Genomic DNA, 18,060 nt, shown 5'->3' on the forward strand with positions numbered 1-18,060 from the left:
TGACGGAGCGTGTCTTAGACACTGGAGAGCAGGCCCAGACCGGCGACACCTAAGTCAGGCTCTGGCCCCGCTCCGACCCTGGGGATGCCATCCCCCCACTCTGCACCTCAGTTTCCTCCTCCACAAAATGGGCCCCGGTAGTCCCAGCTTCCGGGCTGTTGACGAGGCCGTACAGGGAATGACCATGGCATATAGTAAGTGCTCGGTTAATGTGGGTTGTTTGCTGTTAAGATGAACCCCGAGAGGCATCAGTGCCCAATCCATGGGGCACCTGGGCACAGGCTAACCCCAGGACTGGTCCCAGGACACTGGGACCCTGGCAACCCTCATCAAGATTAGGTGTGCACCTCCCCCCTCATCTAAGCCTCAGGGATAACTCCAGGGAGGCCTGGTTCAAATCCCAGCTCCTCCTCTGCCAGCTGTACCATCCCAGTCACTTGGCTGCTCTCTGCCTCAGTTTCCTTGTCTGTAAAGTGGGGATCAGACTAGTGTCCCCTCTTCCTCCAGGGTCTCTGAGAAGGTTAAGTTCATTCATCTGTATAAAGTGTTTAGAATGGGCACTGGCACAGGTGAATATCTATATGTCTTCTAAATCAGAGAAAATTAGAACTAAAAACGAAGTAAGTAGCCAAACCAGGCCCATTGCACAAATGAACAGAGCAGGGCTTGGTCCATATGGCATGCCAGGGGCGGGGCTGGGAGTTGAGAAACCAAGCCGACTGCCTCCCACCTCTCCATCCTCACGTTGCCCAGTGGACAGGCGTCTGGGTCGGATGGCGAAGTGGAATGAGAGCACCCAGTCCCGGGGACCCAGGTTCAGATCCCCACCTGCCGGTCTGAAACTCGTGGCCTCCCTGCTCTGACCCTCCGTTTCCCCCTCAGTCAGATGGACCAGGGTGGGCAGCGCGACCTTGTTGCCCACCCTTCCCACCCTGCCACTCTACTCCTTTGCATAACCCAGCAGCACAGCCGGAAATCACAGTGCCAACGACACCCTCCCTCTGTAACCGACTTCCTGCCGTTACCCACCCACCTTGGGTACCAGCCACCCGCTCCCCACCCCCACCCTGGGCCCACAGGGGCAGGAGGTTGCAATCCCTCACCTCAAGGCTTCTACCCGAGGAATGAACTCCAGCCCCTCCCCCAGCCCCCCACAGTGGCACCTCTTCCTGGATGGGGCTGTGGGCTGCTGGTGGCCATCGCCAAGCTCCCTTCTGCCACTTGGCTGGCAGATTGCTTGCTGCCTGCCCTCTCCTTGAAGGTTACAGGGCAAAGGCCAAAGGTCAAGAAGCCCCTTTTTCAGATGGAGAGAAGTTGTCCCCCAAAACTTGCAGAAAGGAAACAAACCTCCAGTTCAGCAGGACTTCCGAGTAACTGGCAGCGGCAAGGGCTGCCCTCGTGGTGTGCAGTGAGATGAGCCCAACCCTGGCCTAGAAGTGAATATGGAGGACATGCGAGGCTGTCTCTGGGACACTCCTCCAGCCAGCAGCACACACAGTTGACAAATAATTACAGTCACAGTCATCATAGCACCGAGCTCATTTTACAGATGGGGAAACTGAGACATGGAGGAGGGATGCTACCTGCCAAGGCCACATGGCCTGCAAAAGGCAGAGCTGGGGTTTGAAGGCCTGGCTGATAGGGAGCTTCGGGGCATCAGGGAAGGAGATCTGGGTGGGCTTTGTGGGTGGAAATCAAATGCCCCCCATTTCTGCACAAAATTAGATATCGTTTCCTCCCTGAGATGCCCAGCCTGGGAAGTGCCTGAGGTGGGCAGTGACGGGGACACGTAGGCAGTGTCCTCACACCCCATGTCTTTCAGCAGCTCCTACCTGTGAGATCCTGGCACCCGTGGGCCTCAGTTTCTCCATCTGAAGGGAGAGACTCTACAGAGATGGGAGTGGGACCTGGGAGGCTGGCCTTGGGGACAGGCATGTGTGGGCAGGCTCCTGAGTTCCAGGCGGGGCCGAGTCACACCCAGTTCTCGAGCCAGGCCCTTGGGCAAGGGGCTGTGCAGAGGCCTCCCCATTATCCTCGTGGAGTCCGGATTTGGCTCTGGCCACTTCACTGCATGGCCTCGCTGTCCTCGAACATGCCAAGCTCAGTCCCACCTCCAGACCTCTGCCCAAAGTCACACAGCAAGTGACATAACCAGAATTTCATTCCAGCTTAGCCCAGCTCCAAAGCCACGACATCTGGAGAATTGCAAAGGATTCGAGGGCCCCAGCTCCCCTCTGCAAGCTGGGCAGCCTGCTGCCCACAGGCAAGTGGCTGCAGCTTCCCGAGCCACAAGCACCCGATCTCCTCCAAAAGAGCCTTCGCTTGCCTGCTTTTGGCTCAGGTCCACTTTCAATGTATCACAGGGACTTGAAATGTATCACAGGGCGGAGAAAGACTGGGTAACTTTCCTGCTCCCCAGATCTGCAAACCTGGGGAGTGCTACCAGGTCTCTTGCTGCTTTGCTTCTCCTCCCAACTGTTTGGAGGGTGCAGGGAGTACACCCCCCTTTCCAGGGGTGTGAGGTGAGAGGCTGGGGGACCCAACTTGGCAGAAACATGGGCAGCAGCCTCTAAGCGTGGGACTGGGTCCCACCAAGATGCCCAGGTGCAAGTCTGAGATGACCTGGGAGCCCATTATCGCATGAAGCCACAGAGTCCCGGAAGAGACATGTACCTCTCTGGGCCACAGTTTCCCCATCTGTAAAATGGGGACCATAGTGCTTCCCTCACAGGCAGCTTTGAGGATCCATGCATGGAGTGCATAATGGATTTAGCACAGGGTCTGGCACCCAGTAAGCTCTCCTCGATGTTGGCTATTGATATTCCTATTACGATACAAGTGAGTCTCTCTACGCCGTATGCAGGTGCCACCAAAACACCTATGACAGTGGGTGGAGTGACTGTGACAATAGATGCTGGTTGTGGACACTGGAAACAGCCTTGGATCTTCAACTCTTCATCCTGGGCAAGTGTTAGGGGACTGGACCACAGGAGACCACCTACTGTGTGCTCTTGTCAGACCAGGGCAGGCTGCAGAGGTGGCTAAAGGGGTCACTGGGCAGAAGACAGCCAGCCCTGGGTAGGGCCAGGCATTGGGGTGGAGGGAGCCCGAGTGGACCTTGGGCTCAGTGTGTGACCAGGTACGTGCCTCAGTTTGTACATCTGTGAAGTGGGGCCAAGAGAGAGGGCCACGTCTGGGTAGCGATAGACTCACATGTAGAAGAGGCGTGAGCAGTGCCTGGCACCCAGTAGGTGCACAATAAACCTGTCATGCTTTCATTGTCCGTACCTCCCAAAGCTGTCATGATGATAAAGGAAGCTTGCCTGAGAAAGGCCCGGCCCACGACGGCAGGCTGCTCACTGCTCGCTAAGTAAATGACAATAACCAGGCAGCCCCTTCCCTGTAGACAGTGTTCTCCGGTCTCCAAAATGGCCAGGCATCTGTGCAGCACTTCTCCCCGTCCTCACTGCTAACACTGGGGCCCTTCTGGATCCTGTGGGGTGTGGAACAGCATCCCTGGCCCCACCCACTCCAGGACAGGAGCACCCTCAGTGTGAAAACTACAGATGCCCCCAGATGTCGTCCAGTGTCCCCTGGGTGGCAGAAATGCCCCCCTGAGAAGCCCTGCTTTATGGCCTCATTAACATCCCTGCAACAGGTCAAAGTCCTTCAGCAGAGGAGAGAATTAAGGCTCAGAGAGGAGCAAGGACTTGCTGGAGCACACAGCACATGGGGTGGAGCCAGCCCCCAGCCCCAGGCTCCCTCACTGCACATGACTCTGGGCCCACGTGGGAAGGGGTGGGTAGTCCACATCCCTGGCCACACCAGGGTTCCAGGAACTGGCAGAAGGAACCCAGGGCATGCCACAGTTGCAACATCCAAGGGCGGCATGCCTGGGCAGTGCCATCACCTTGGCCCCGTGCACACCCCCAGGAAAGAGACAGCAACTCAGAACTGGGCACCAGGACAAGTGGTGGGACTCCAGGCCTGGGGGTGGCCGCTGGACAAGGGCTGAGTTAGAGATGGGCCTTGCTGCTTGGCCTCTTAGGGCGCACCCAGGCATGCCCTGGCCAATGAGAAGGCCCCGGCCAGTCAGGCCACACCTCCAGGTGAAGCCCATTGGCCCAATGAAAGGGTTGAGGGTGGGTCCCTCAGGTCCCCCAAATCCAGCACTCTTGGTCCCTTACAGAGAATCCTCTGCTAGTGTTTCCTAATATGGGGATGCTAAGGGTTGGTTTGATGGAACTCCCTGCTCAGTTACGTGCCCTTGAGCTTTCATTACCTTATCAGAGCAGTGTTATACTTAAAAGTTGAGTAAATCATGCACTGAACGTTCATTGAGAATGTGAAGCTGATTTGAGGAAAAGCCACATTGAAGGGAAAGCTTTCCAGGCAGAGGGCACAGCCTGTGCAAAGGCCCTGGGGCGGGATCAGGCCCTGGTGTGTTGCAGGAATGGCAAGGAGGCTCTTGAGGCTGGGGCAGAGTGAGCAAGGGGGAAAAAGGCAAGAAGTGAGGGCAGGGTGAGGATAGGGGCAGTTTGGGCAGGACCTTGTGGGCCGCATGGAGGAGAATGGATTTTATCAAGGGCAATGGGGAGCCCTGGAGAGCTTTAGACAGTGGGGAGATGTGAAGTGCCACCTAAAGACTAGGATCTGGGGCCAGTTCCTTTCTCTCTCTGAGCCATAATCTCCTCATCCATCAAATGGGTAAGTGATAATGCCTACTTGGGGAGCTGATGTGAAATTGAAGAAAAGGTCCTGCAAGGCGGTTGGCGCAAAGTAGGTGCACCGCCTTCACCTGATCCAGCCCCTGTCATTGCCCTCCTGGACCTGCAGAGTCCCCCCCAGTCCTGGCCCCCTGGCTCACATCCTCACCCCTCACAGTCTGTCCCCTCCACAGTAGCCAGAGGGCACTTGTGAGCACTAAAGTCAGGTCCCACCTCTCCCTCTGCCCACAGACTTCCAGGGCTCCCACCTCCCTCCAGACGAAAGCCCAAATCCTCCTTGTGGTCCACAGGCCCTGTGCTGCGTGACCAGTCTGTGCCCCTCCCTGCCCTCACCTCCTCCCTCTCTTCCCCTCGCTCCCTCTGCTGCAGGCACATGGGCCTCCTCACTGTTCCTCCAACAAGGCAGGCCTGTTTCTGCCCCAGGGCCTTTGCATATGCTGGTTCCCTCTGGAATACCCTTCCCCCAATGGAGACCCATGTGGCTTCTTGGTCACTGCCTTCAGGTCTTAGCTCCTCAAAATTGCACCCTCAACCCTGACCCACACTTCCCCTACTCTTCTCTCCTTCGCTTTATTTTTCTCAGTCATACTCACCTCCAGCAGCCCTCAGCCACCTTGTACGTGGACAGTCACTTATGTATCCACATTCTCTTTCTGAACTAGAAGGGAGTAAATGTTTGTGTTTGTGGGAAGGTTTCCTGATCTGTCCAGGCCTCACTGAGCTGTTGGCTGGGCCTCAGTCCTGGCCAGCACCTGGCTCCTGGGGGAACTGAGGAGACAGACCCATGTGGATGTGTGCAAATGTATGTAGGGGTCTCAACCCCCTACCCAGCCCAGAACCCCACCTTGGATAATCAGGGGCCGCTGAAGCCCAGGCCAGCCCTCTCCTCATCCATTTCAGGCCCAGGGGCCCTGCTATTAGCTCCAGAATCTCTTTGCCAACAAAACCCCAGTGCTGAGGTTTTCCACGATGAACAAACAGATGGACTCAGGCCAAGGAGGGTGGGGTGTTGCACTGGTCCCTGGAGGGGACCAGAGGTCCCCGGAGCAGCCCTGCTGCCCTCCCAGAGGGGAAACTGAGGCTGGGAGCCCCTCCGAACCTCTGTGCCCAGGGCAGGGGGTACCACTCTCGCAGGGTCCCCAGGTTCGGCCACGTAGCACTTGGCAGAGGACAGCGTGGGGGAGGGCGGAAACCTGGGCCCGCTGCCATGTCAAATTCCTCCCAGCAGCGGTGGAGGCAGAGGGAGAGATTGTTTTTTTTTTTTTCCCCCAGCAGAATCAAAGAGAGAGAGAGAGGAAGAGAAAGAGAAAGAGACAGAGACAGAGACAGATACAAAGACAGAGACAGACAGAGAGACAGAGAGAAGAGGAAAGGGAGAAGAGAGAAACAACTGTTGGCAGGAAGAAGGTATTGAGCCAAGCCTAGGCGGGCTCTCTCCTGGCCTCTTGCTCAGTGTTCAGCGGCTGGGAGTCAGGTGACAGGAAGGGAGAATGGAGAGACTCATCTTCTACCAGCATCCCGCATTTTGCAGAAAAGGGGTGGCCTCCTCAAAGGCCACCAGGCACAGCCTTCATGGCCCCCTGGTGGCAGCTCCAGCCCCTCAACCACCAGTTTCTCACCGGGCTTCACTGCCTGCAGACCTTTTCGTAGGCTGTTCCCTCGGCTTGGAATGCCCTTCCCATCTGTCTCAGCATCCCCCCAGGCCACCTTGGATCTGGTCTTCCATCCCCCTGCACCTACAGGGCCAATGCGAGCCAGGATGGAGCCTAAGGCCAAACGATTTTTTTAGTAATACTGATTATGTCTTTATTTCAACATGATTTGTGTTCATCATGGATTCTCTGCATTCATTTGGATTCTTTAAAAGATGTGTTAAAAGATTAGCTGTCTTGATGACTGAGTTTTGGCACCCCCCACTCTTAAATGTTGCAGCCCCCACAATAAGTGCCTCACTGGCCTCACCCTCATTTTGGCCCTAGGGATCTAGTTTGTGCTAGGGCCAACCCAAAGCCTAAGGGAGGTCTGGCCCCCACCCCTGGAGACAGACCCTTGGGGAAATGACCCCAGCAGACCTGGTCACACCAACTTACCCACTGTGTGACCCTGGCAAGTCATTTTTCTCTCTGGGTCCAAGCCAGTGCCGTGTCTGTCAAATGAGCTAATAAGGTTCTCCTGCCTGACTAGAGGGCTGTGTGTCCATCAAACGGTACAAGAGCCCTCAGCAGCTGCCTACACAATGTAAGCTATTATTAGAGCTTCAGGGCCACCCGTGGTCTTCAATTTCCTCGTCTATAAAATGGGCATAATGATACCTACTGCTGCTAACTTCCCAGAGCTCCAGAGAATTCAAGGGGTGATGATGATGCTTTGCAGAGGGAACTTCAGAAGGCTGAGAAAGTCCTGCGAAGGTGGGGACGGGACAGTGGCTTCTGTTGGGAAATCCAGACCCTCCTCCCCCCACCCCAGTTATAATAACACCTCCTAGCCCTGGCTGGTGTAGCTCAGTGGGTTGAGCACGGGCTGCGAACCAAAGGGTTGCCAGTTCTGTTCCCAGTCAGGGCACATCCCTGGGTTGCAGGCCAAGTCCCCAGTAGGGGGCACATGAAAGGCAACCATACATTGATATTCCTCTCCCTCTCTTTCTCCTTCCCTTCCCCTTTCTCTAAAGATAAATAAATAAAATCTAATAACACATCCTGCAGAAACATTAAAAAGGAAAAATGGCAAGCAGTATTGTTATAATTTTGGCCTCCCTCCTCTTTATCCATCCCTCCCCACTCCCCTTTTTTTTTCAAATTGATTTCAGGGTGGGGAGAGAGCAAGAGAGGAAACATCAATTTGTTCTCCCACTTATTTATACGTTCATTGGTTAATTATTATATGTGCCTTGGCCAGGGATTGAACCCTCAACCTTGGTGTATTAGGGCAATGCTCTAACCAACTGAGTTATCTGGCCAGGCCCTAGCCTCTTTAATAGCTAAGAGCTAGAAGGTGGGATCAGCTGGGTTTAGAAAGATGAGCCTTGTGAATCAGGATGCCCAGGTTCAAATCCCAAGCTTACCATGTACTGGTTGTGTAACTTTGGGCAACTTCCTCAACCCCTCTGTGCCCCAGCTTCCTCATCTGTAAATGGGGATGATAACAGTGCCTTCTGTGTGGAGCTGTGGCGATGAGTTACCTTGGAGATCAGCAAACTATGTTACAGGGGATGGATTTCTTTTGTTGTTTTGCATGGGAGCTAAGAATTGTTTTTACATTTTTAAATGACTGGAAAAAATCAAAAGAATAGTATTTTGTGATATGTGAAAATTATGTGAAATTAAATAAAGTTTTATTGGCACAAGGCCCATTTGTTCACATGCCATTTTTAGTAGCTTTTGGCTTTTGAGCTACAAGGGCAGAGCTGAATAGGTGAGACAAAGACCATCTGGCTAGCAAAGCTAAAATATATAATCTGTGGCTCTTTACAAAAAAACAAAAAAAACCCCAAACCCCTGCAATCCCTGAGTAACTCTGAACAGTGCTGGGCACAAAATGAGCTTGGTCCAGGTGTACTTGCTATTGATTTTAAATGTGCGGTTCATACGAAAGTCACACGCTACTTTTCCCCTGTAACCAGTGCATCGCCAGCATTTCTCCCACACCACTGATGGTTCCTGGAAGCGTGCTTTATTCCCCGAATGTGAAATCTCCACAGTCCCATCCTCTTGGGCATTCATGTTGTTCCTAGTGGCTAAGGCAGAGCTGTGGTGAATGGCGTCACTTCTCCAGCTGGATTTTTTAAAATTTTATTTTATTTTTTAAAGGATTTTACTTTCTTTATTTTTAGACAGAGGGGAAGGGAGGGAGAGAGAGAGGGAGAGAAACATCAATGTGTGGTTGCTTCTCACATGCCCCCTACTGGGGACCTGGCCCACAACCCAGGCATGTGCCCTGACTGGGAATCGAACCAGTGACCCTTTGGTACACAGGCTGGTGCTCAATCCACTGAGCCACACCAACCAGGGCTGGACCTTTTTAAAAGTAACAAATACTTCTGTCACTCACTGGGTGATGGGTCCTGTTCTAAGCACTTTGCAAATAACTTATTTAACCCTTGCTATGACTACTGCGATCCTGCCATTTTACAGATAGGCAAACTGAGGCTTAGAGAGTTAAAGTGATTTGTTCAGGGTCACACTGTCGTCTTGGGCCACTCTCCTCATTCAGGTAAAGACTGGAAAGCTGAATCCTTGTAGCAAGTGACAAAGATTCCAGATTTCCAACCACTGGCCAACTACCTCCACTGGACATATACAGAGATCACTTTGTGCCAACCTGAAGTCTAATACTCACGATTCAACTACGGCCTCCTAAGGGCAAGTCCTGTATGCAGTCACCAGGCAGATTGGCCATCTTGCCAGGACTGGTAAGTGGCAACCTCTGGTTAGAATCCAGGAGTGGTGGCCCCACCCCAAACCTGTAGCCACTCCTTTCCACTGGGCCTGGGAGGTGTGGCCAGCAAGGCTCTGAGTAATAAAGCTCCTGCTGGATTTATTCCTCACTTGGCCCACTACCTCACCCCCACTGCCATCTGATTGGCACGCTTCCCATCACTCACCCAAAGGATTTCAGTCTCAGCCACCGGAAGTGGGGCAGCTGGAACTCCCGGTCTCTGCTGGTGGGCGTGTCAAATGGTGCAACCACCTTGGAAAACAGTCCGACAGGTTCTTAAAAAGTTTAACACACACCTACCACCACGGGATCCAACCTTTTACTCCTAGGTCTTTACCCAAGAGGAATGAAAGGCTATAGTCATGCAAAGACTTTTACGTAAATGCACTTAGTGTATGAGCCATTTCACTCCAGGACATTCACTTAGAGGAAAGAGAGTGAGTGTTCCTACAAAGGTTGTGAAGGAGGCTCAGAACCGCGTTAGCGGTACCGGTATGGCCGCCATACTAGGTGGCCATAAAAAGACATGAACTATTGGTACATGCGGCAACGTGGATGAACCACAAAACAATTATACTAAGTGGAAGAAACCAGACAGGAAAGAATGTGATGGACACACACCACACCCATCCCTTTACTTACTGTCTGCATCGGCTTGTGTGCTGCAAAGGCAGAGTGGCGCAGTAAGTAACTGGGTGGTGAGGAGCCCTGAGCCTCAGTTCCCCCATCCACAAAATGGGGCTGCATGTCTGCCGCTTTGTGCTGTGAGGCTTCATTTGTGTTCTTCTGACGCACATGTTGGAAGCGTGTCTTTATCATTCAGTGATTTAGGTTTTCTTTTTGTTCCTCCTCCAAAACAAAGCATGTTGGAGACGAGTTCCCGCCAGTGCTGTGTTTGAGGAAGCCTGGTATGTGTGTATGATTCTTTTAAATGTGTTTATTTACATATTTAATACACTCAGTACATCCACATATATTATATATGTATATGATATGTAATACATGTTGTAGACAGGTCTAACACATGTACATTTATATGTGTATATATCATACACATCATATTTAATACATATTTAATACACATCCATTTTATATGATATGTTTTTATGTGTGTGTACATAACATAATACATAATACATATATACACATATATATGATTCTTTTAAAATGGTATTTACAAGGCCTTTGGTCCCTCTGAGATTTTCATTAATGCCACAAATATTTATTGAGCACCTACTATGTACCAGGCACTGTTTTCAGTGTCCTGGACCCAGCTGTAAATGAGACTCTTCCCCCACCATTCCCCATCATGGAGCTGATAGTCTACTCTCAGCGAATGAGTTATTGATTTAGCTATTTATCTGGGCTTTGGATGCTGGAATGAATATAATCCCAGTCTGATTCACAGCCTGCTTTCATCATTGTTCCATTTATCAGGAAGTGTAAAAGTTTGCTAATAGAATAAATACCCCAAAACTCAACACCACCAGCATAAACAGAAATTTAGCAGTAACCTACACCCCAAAATACTTTTCCCTCATTCTGCTCTCTGGACTTCTCTCCCCAAAGGTAACTATACTACTGAATCTGTGATTTATCCTTTCCTTGCTTGAAAACAATTTATCTCAAGTAGATTATTTCCCTCCAAAATGTTGTTTCATTGTAGTTACTATAACTTCATAAAGAGAGCATCACGCTGCGTGAAATATTTGGGAGCTTCTTGTTCCACTCGATGTTATGTTGCTAAATCCATCCATGCTGCCTGCCTGGAGCTGAGAACACCACTGTGTCCTCGTTGTGTCCTTGTGCAGTTGTGTGACCCTTAACGACATTGGACCTCTCTCCATGCGCCTGTTGGCCACCCATGTTTCATTGTTCACAGGATGCCTGTTCCTGCTTTTTGCACGTTTTCCTCTTGAGTAGTTGTCTTTTTCTTATCGTCTTTTTTCTTATCGGAACTTCATTCTTTTTAAAGGACTGTACCATTCCATCAGAAGGCTATACCATTATTCATAGCATGCATTTTCAACTGGGGCAAAAATTTGTTTTTGCAGAGTAGAAATAAGTACCCTTTTAATGTACAAAACACAAATAGACATACAGTATGTTAACTAATATGCAGTATATCTGTGGTATTAAAATTTCTTGGGCTGTGATTAGGAAAAAGTGTCTAAAACTGCTCTGGGGGAGGTGATATGAAAAAAGGCTGAGAAACACTGATTTACAGCAATTTTCACAAGTATATGGCAATGAAGATGTTTAAGGGCACATATACCTTTTCCCAAGTTCAGGATAGACTCCTAGAATTTGAACTTGGTCTGAAACAAGTCTGAACTTGTCTTAGACCTCCACCATACTTGCCAAACTGCTTTCCTAATCCATAAAGTTACCTCCAAGCAATTTATGAAAATGCCTGTTTCACTGCATTCTCACCAGCACTGGGTTTTATTAATTTTTAAATCTTTACCATTTTAATAAGTGCCAAAGCATGGAATGTTCATATTTTTTGTTATCATTTATTTGGTCTCCGTAAAGCTGAACTTTAAAAATATATGTTTGTTAATCAGTCTGTCTTTTGGGAATGTTCTAGAATGGAAGTGCTGCAGGCCAACACATCTGCAGGAAAGGGGATCCTTATTATAGAGGGGCAGAAATTTAGCCGAGTTGTGTCCCATAGTTGTATGGAAAGCAGAACTTGTAAGTAAGTGATAAAGTTGGATATTTAGCAGAGGGGATTTCCTGGTTCCTTCTTGCTGCTCATAGTAAAATGTGGGCAGGAAGAACTGTTAAACAAATAGAAAGCCAGATTTGATGATTTGGGGTCGCAAAAGCAGCTCAAATCAGGAGATCCCCTGTCAGGAAAGTGTCTTCCAAACCATCATCACTTACCAGGTGAACTTGAGCAAGTGTCTAACCCTTTCTGAGCCTGTGTCCTCATTTGTGAAACGGGGGTGGGGTTTACAGCACCCACCTCACAGGGGTGTGAGCAGTGAAGGGATAGGCTTCTGTAAAGTGCTTAACACTATGCCCGCGGGCCCAGCAGTAGCCTCGAGGGGAAAATGATGGGTGGAGGGCTGCTTCCGTGCCCTTGCTTAGTACGCATTGGACCCCAATCCCCGCCTGACTGCTATTAATTTATCCCTCCCCTTCCCTTCTCTCCTCCCGGGTACCTAATTCCCTGAGGCAGGGGTGGGACAGTGGATTCCAGCTGGGGATTAACTGAGGCAGATTAGAGGTGCACTGAGAGGAAAGGGTAGGGGTGGTCTCTATCCTTTTAACCCTTCCCTCCCCGGAGCCAGAGCTGGAGTACCCACCCTGCTTTCTCTGACTTCAGGTTTGGGAGAGGGGAGGCTGCCTCCAGAACTTTTCCCACTCCCACCAGTGGAGGACCCTAAAGAAGGCCTGCTGGCTGACCCAAAGAAAATGAGTTTCCCTCTCTGGGCCTCACTTTTCTCTTCTGAAAAATGCACAGAGGACTGTGCAGATGAAACAGAAAGCCTCGTGTCAGAGTGAATGCCCCTGGATGGTTGAGACTGGCTACACGGAGCCCACACTTAGTGAGCATCTACTATGTTGGCAAGGCTATGGTCACCCCATTTGTCTGTGATTTCCCCTTCCCAGGCGAGGGGCAGGGGCGAGCAGCATCGCACAGAAGCACAGAATCAACTATCAGAAGCCCCCAGAGTCAGTCATGGCTCCAGACGGGTGGTCCAAGGTCTGATTTTCTACTCTTGGGGTGCTACCTGCCCCCACCCTAAATCCTGATGCCCTCCATCGGGGAGCTGGAAACCACTTCCCCAAAGGGGTCCCTAAATTCCTGGAGGGAACTGGGGTCGCAGGCAGGGGGAAACCCAGACAGAAATACTATACGGAATCTTCTCCATCCCACCAGGCCCGGGAAAGCCCCCCTCCTATCGTTCCCCAGCTGCGCCAGACGCAGAGCGGGGAGGGGGGAAGGGGGCGGTTCCTACTCTGCGGCTGCTTGAGAAGGGAGGACTGCGGGAGAGCGCTGAGGTTGTGTGTGTGATGGGGGCGGGGGGGGGGGCGCTGCGGCACCGCCTCCCAGCCCGCAGCCGCCCAAGCGGCAGTGGTGGAGGCGCTGACCCTCCTTGGCCCGTACCCTCCCCCGCTGCGGGGACTTCGCCATTACTCCTGACCCGGGGAGGGGGCGCCCGATCCCTCCTCCACCTATCGAGCGGCCGAGAGCGCTCCCCGCCCCCCGACCCGCCTGAAGCCCCTGCGTGACCCCCAGGGGACCCCTGCCCCCCCAGGTCTGTCGCGCCTCCTCGGAGTCTGTCTGTGTCCCCATCTGTCCGGTCTCCCAGCTGTACGTGTTTGTGGCTATGTGTATCCGGTACACCTGCACTCACGGGCCAGAGTGCCTGGAGCGATGGCCCAGGGGAGGGGTCCTGGGGATCACTTGTGGGTCAGTCCCAGGTGTGGAGTGTCTTTCCATGATTGTCAGTCTCTGTTGTCGGGGTGACACCCTTCAGGCTGTGAGTCCAACTCAGGCTCTGGGTGTCTCGGTGACACCCCGAAGGCTGTGAGCATGTGGGCCCCCGTGTCTGTCTGGGTGACACTCGCAGGTTGTCAGTGTGAATCTGTGTTGGTGGCATTCTGCAAGAGGTGTGCATCCTAGACACCGTATAGGCTGTGCGCGTGGGTCCCCGTGTGTCTGGATGACACCCGCAGGCTGTGTCTGTACGCGCTGCAAGCACCTAGTGTGCCGGTCTGCGCGCGTCGGTGTGCGTGGTGACCGAGTCGGAGCGAAGGAGGCCCGGGCCGCTAGTGTCCCCAGCCCTCTGCGTGTGTGTGTGCGCGTGTGTGAGCGCGCGCGCGCCGCGGAGAAGGTGGATCCGCTCAGTCCGCCGAGAGCCCGCCCCGGGCCCCACGACCCGCCGCTGCGGCCGCTCGCCCGGCCTCCGCTGGCGCGGGCCGGGCCGGGGATGGAGCTACCGCAGCCGGGGCCCGAGAGTCCAGCGGCCTGAGGAGCGGGCGGCGCGCGGGGCCGGGGAAGGCGGGCCGAGGGGAGGGTCCTACGGACCCGGGGGGCGGGCGCGGCGCGCCCCCTCCCAGGCGCGCTCGCTCCCTCCCCCGAGCGCCCTCCCTCACCGCCTCCTCCCGCCGCCTCCGGCCCCCCCTCGCCGGGGACCGAGCGCGCTCGCTCCGGCGCCGGCCTCGCCTCCTCGCAGCAGCGCCATGGTACGTCGCCGCCCCCACTTTCGTTTTCGCCCGGGGAGTTTTTGGGGTGGTGCGTGGGCTCCGGGCGAAAGTTGCCAGGTCTGGGGGGGGCCGCCCCAAGGAAGGGTTCGATGCGGGGACACCCCCTTCCGACCGCCGCCGCAGGACCCCCGCCCGCCGGTGCCCCCCTCGCGGCTGGGGGCGGAGCTGGCGCGCAGGGCGCAGCGGGGGATCCCAAGTGGGGGGCCCCTCGTGGGCGCCGCGGAATTGGCGGGGAGGGCGGGGCTCCCGGGAGAGGGTGCCCCTCAACCAGGCCGGGCCCCCGCCCCCTGTCCGGCACGGCGGGAGGAGGGAGGATGAGGCCCGGGGCGCACGACCCCAGAGCGCGCAGCCCACCGGGGAGCGGAGCCAGGGAGGGGTCGCCCGGTTGGGCGGGGGTCGCGGTGGCTCCCGGGGGTGCCCCGGCCCGGGTGAGCGCGGCGCGCCAGCTAGCGGAAAATGGCCGCTGCGGAGAGGGGCGGAGAGCGCGCCACGGTCGCCGCCGGGCGCCTTGAACTTGGAGTCCGGCGGGCGGCGGCGCTTGGCGCCGCGCAAGGGCAGCCCCCACGGCCTGCCCTCACGCCGTCTGAGCTCCGCCCACAGGCTGACCCCAGCCGGGCTGCGGCGCACGCCAGGTCTCAGGCGGGAGGGGTCACCAGGTCTCGGCCCCAAGCACCTCAGGCCAGCGAGCCTAGGTGCCTACACTTGAGGATTCCGGTGTCTGGTCTCCGGGTGTCGGTGGCATCCGCGCTCGAGGGGTGCATTTCAGGGCTCCAGAGCTTCCTAATGGGTCAGCATGGAAATCCGGCGATGCGTTCTCGGGTCTGTGCAGCCAGGTGGTTGCGTCCCTGTGCGTGGGTACATGGGTTCTGATGTGTCCGGTCCTCTATGTGTCTGCGCATCCACGTGGCTGGGTGTGTTGTGTCGCGTGTGTAAGAGCATTGTGAGTCTCTGGGACAGTGTGCGTGTGTCTTAGAGTAACTGGGTGACTGTGCCGTGTGTCCCTGGGTAATGGTGCTGTGAAGCTGTGTGGCTGCGTTGTATGTCCCTGGGGGCAGTGATGTCCCTGGGTGACCGTGTGGGGTGTTCCCGTGTGTGTGACGGTTAGGGGGTTGTGGGTGAGTGGAGAACAGTGTCGTGTGGCTGCATCCCAGGGGACAGTTCGGTGTCTCTGTGTGCAGGTGACTGGCGCTGAGTGACTGTCGTGGGGATAGGTCTACACTCTCCCCTTGGCCCCTCCAGCTCCTTTTTTCCTGCCACGGGGCTTCTGGGTGGGGGGCTGGTATTTCCTCTACCTTGCCAAAACCCTGTTCCCTCATCTCACCCCACCCCATCCCCCCACTGCCTCCCTGCCTCGAGGTCCCCAAGGGCGTGGACCCAGGTGGTCCTGGTTTGAGGTTTAGGCTCGAGGTGGCACTGGGACGCGATCACTGGGTGGCAGCGATGTCGCCTGCCAGGAACCGCGCCTGCGCGCGGACCTGCCCCGGAGGGGGGCAGGGCGGCAGGGGTCCCCACCTCCGTTTCAGCCGAGGTTTTGAGGGAGGGTTGGTTACTGAAGCGCAGGGGCTGTCTGGGCCCAAGCAGGTGGCCAAGGAGACCCTCTCACCTTCCAGGATGGGGGCCGTCCCCTTCAGTCCTGCCTCCCAGCGCTTGCCGAGGACCAGGCCAGGGGTGGGAGGTCCAAAGTGTTATTTTCTACCCTCCAGGGGAATCCCTGCTGTAACCCCCACCCACCCCAGGGCCTTTATATAATTTTCCAAATATGAAAGCCCTAAGGCTAGGCCAAGTCCCTGCTTTTTACTTAAAACCTGCAACCTATTTTGGGAGGGGCTGTTTGGGAAAAGGGTTCCACATTGACACAGGGGTACATACACACCCAGCACTCAGGGTCGCATGCTCCCATCAGCCCTTTCACCTACCTTGCTGAGCCCCTGCCCCTGCCAGCTGCCAGCACTCAGAGGCAGCCCTGTCCCAGCATACCCCCTGCAGTCACACACCCATGGTCTGCCCTGCTCCACACTCGCCCCCATCCCCACTTTCTCCAGGTGTCCAGGGGTCCACAGCCATGCACACGCCTTGGTGTGTGTTCACAAGCATACACCCACAACACACCCTCAAGAAGTGCTTGGTCACAGCCACACATGTACATAAATCTGTGCACACACAGAGGTGCACACATAGCCACATGGACCCACACTGACACGCACAGACACAAATACACACAGACACCTCCACCGGCAGGAGAGGGAGGACCCCAGGTGTGGGGGGAATAGGAGTGTGCTGTGCCGTGTGTCACTGCGTGCAGGTTTGCACGTGTGCGTGTGTATGAATACTAGATTCTGTTGTGGGTGTGTGTGCTGCTGGTGAGCATGTGTCGTGTTTGGGCGTGATTGGGTGATTATGGGTGAGTGTACCTGTGTTGTGTTTGGGGTTGTGTGTGCACTTGTGTGGGTGTGTGCACACATATTATGTGTGGGTCTGAGTGTGTGTCTGTGAGCTGTCTTCATGTGCTTTTCTGGTGTCACTGTGTGTCTGTGTGTCACGACAGACCTGTACGTCTGAGTCTCTATGTGTGAAACTGTGCGGCACGGTGGCATGTGCCTGTGTGCACCTGTGGCCTGTGTGTTGTGTGTCACTGTGTGTGTGTGTCTGTGACTGCGCCAGCCCTAGTGTCATAGCCAGCCTTTACTTCTCACCACCAAGGACCGGAACGTCCCCTGCTAGAGCCTCAGTTTCTCATCCACAAAACGGAAACACACAGGACCCTCCCTCGAGTGCACAGGGGACTGGAACGGTCCCCACGCTGTGTCCTCGTTCTCCGGGTGTGGCTTCTGTGTTGTCGCCACTTGGGCTCCTATTACTCGGGCTCCTGTCGTCCCTGCCTGTGCTAGTGAATGCCTCTTGCCTTTTCAAAGTTTACTTTTTAATTACACAAGCCATTCATGAACATTTAAGGGGAGTTCACACCTGAACATGGCACCTTCCTCACCCCCCCCCCCCGCCACCGTGGTGGGACTCCAGTCCAGGGGGGTCCTGTTGTCATCCAGCTCTGTCTTAGCAACTGCAGGTGGGACAGGTCCACATTCTTGTTAAGGACACTTGTATATTCTTATAAAGGGTAGCTTTTATCTCAGAGGATACATAAGTGTTTTTTTTTTCCCTCAATCTCAAATGAGATCTTGAGTCTTCTGGCTTGAGTCTACAGCAGGGGTTCTCAACCAGGGGTGGTCCTGCTCCCGGGGGACACTGGGCAATGTCTGGGGACATTTGTGATGGTCACGACCAGGGGTGTTCCTGGCATGCAGTGAGGGGAGGAATCTGGTCCAGACCTTGCTTTCCCCAGCATGTCTCTTGGAGACGGCTCCATTGGGAGCCCCTGGTTCTTTTACGAAGCTGTGTAGTACTCCAGCCCATGCCCACACCCGCAATGTCAAACTGGCGCCACACGGATGGACACCTGGTGGCTGCCTCCAAATGGTTGGCATTAGTGCTGCAGAGTTGCTGTCAACACTGCTGTGCGTCTGTAGTGTGTCTTCTGTGTATCTGGGACAGTTACAGAGAAGCCTAAGAGCAAATTCTAGGGAGAATGCATTTTTAATTTTTAACAAATGAGCTCAATTGTGCTCCAAAATGCCAGGAGCTAAATCATGCACCCCTATTCTGGGCCCTTCCGTATGCA

At 54.4% G+C, this 18,060-nt stretch overlaps 1 protein-coding gene across 2 annotated transcripts in view; it reads left to right on the plus strand.

Moving 5' to 3' along the window:
• The first annotated feature begins 14,003 nt into the window (after positions 1–14,003).
• The window catches only part of NFIC (nuclear factor I C), a 67,741-nt gene continuing 63,684 nt past the window's right edge, over positions 14,004–18,060 (plus strand). Inside the window, exon 1 of one of the 2 annotated variants that reach the window (XM_024569231.4) lies at positions 14,004–14,363. In XM_024569231.4, the coding sequence (XP_024424999.1) occupies positions 14,361–14,363 (3 nt within the window). In that variant the 5' untranslated portion in view covers positions 14,004–14,360. The remainder of the gene's footprint in view (positions 14,364–18,060) is intronic. The other variant, XM_024569232.4, reaches the window with a different exon arrangement.

The sequence above is a fragment of the Desmodus rotundus genome, chromosome 9, assembly GCF_022682495.2.
Source record: "Desmodus rotundus isolate HL8 chromosome 9, HLdesRot8A.1, whole genome shotgun sequence".
Lineage (NCBI taxonomy): Eukaryota > Metazoa > Chordata > Mammalia > Chiroptera > Phyllostomidae > Desmodus > Desmodus rotundus.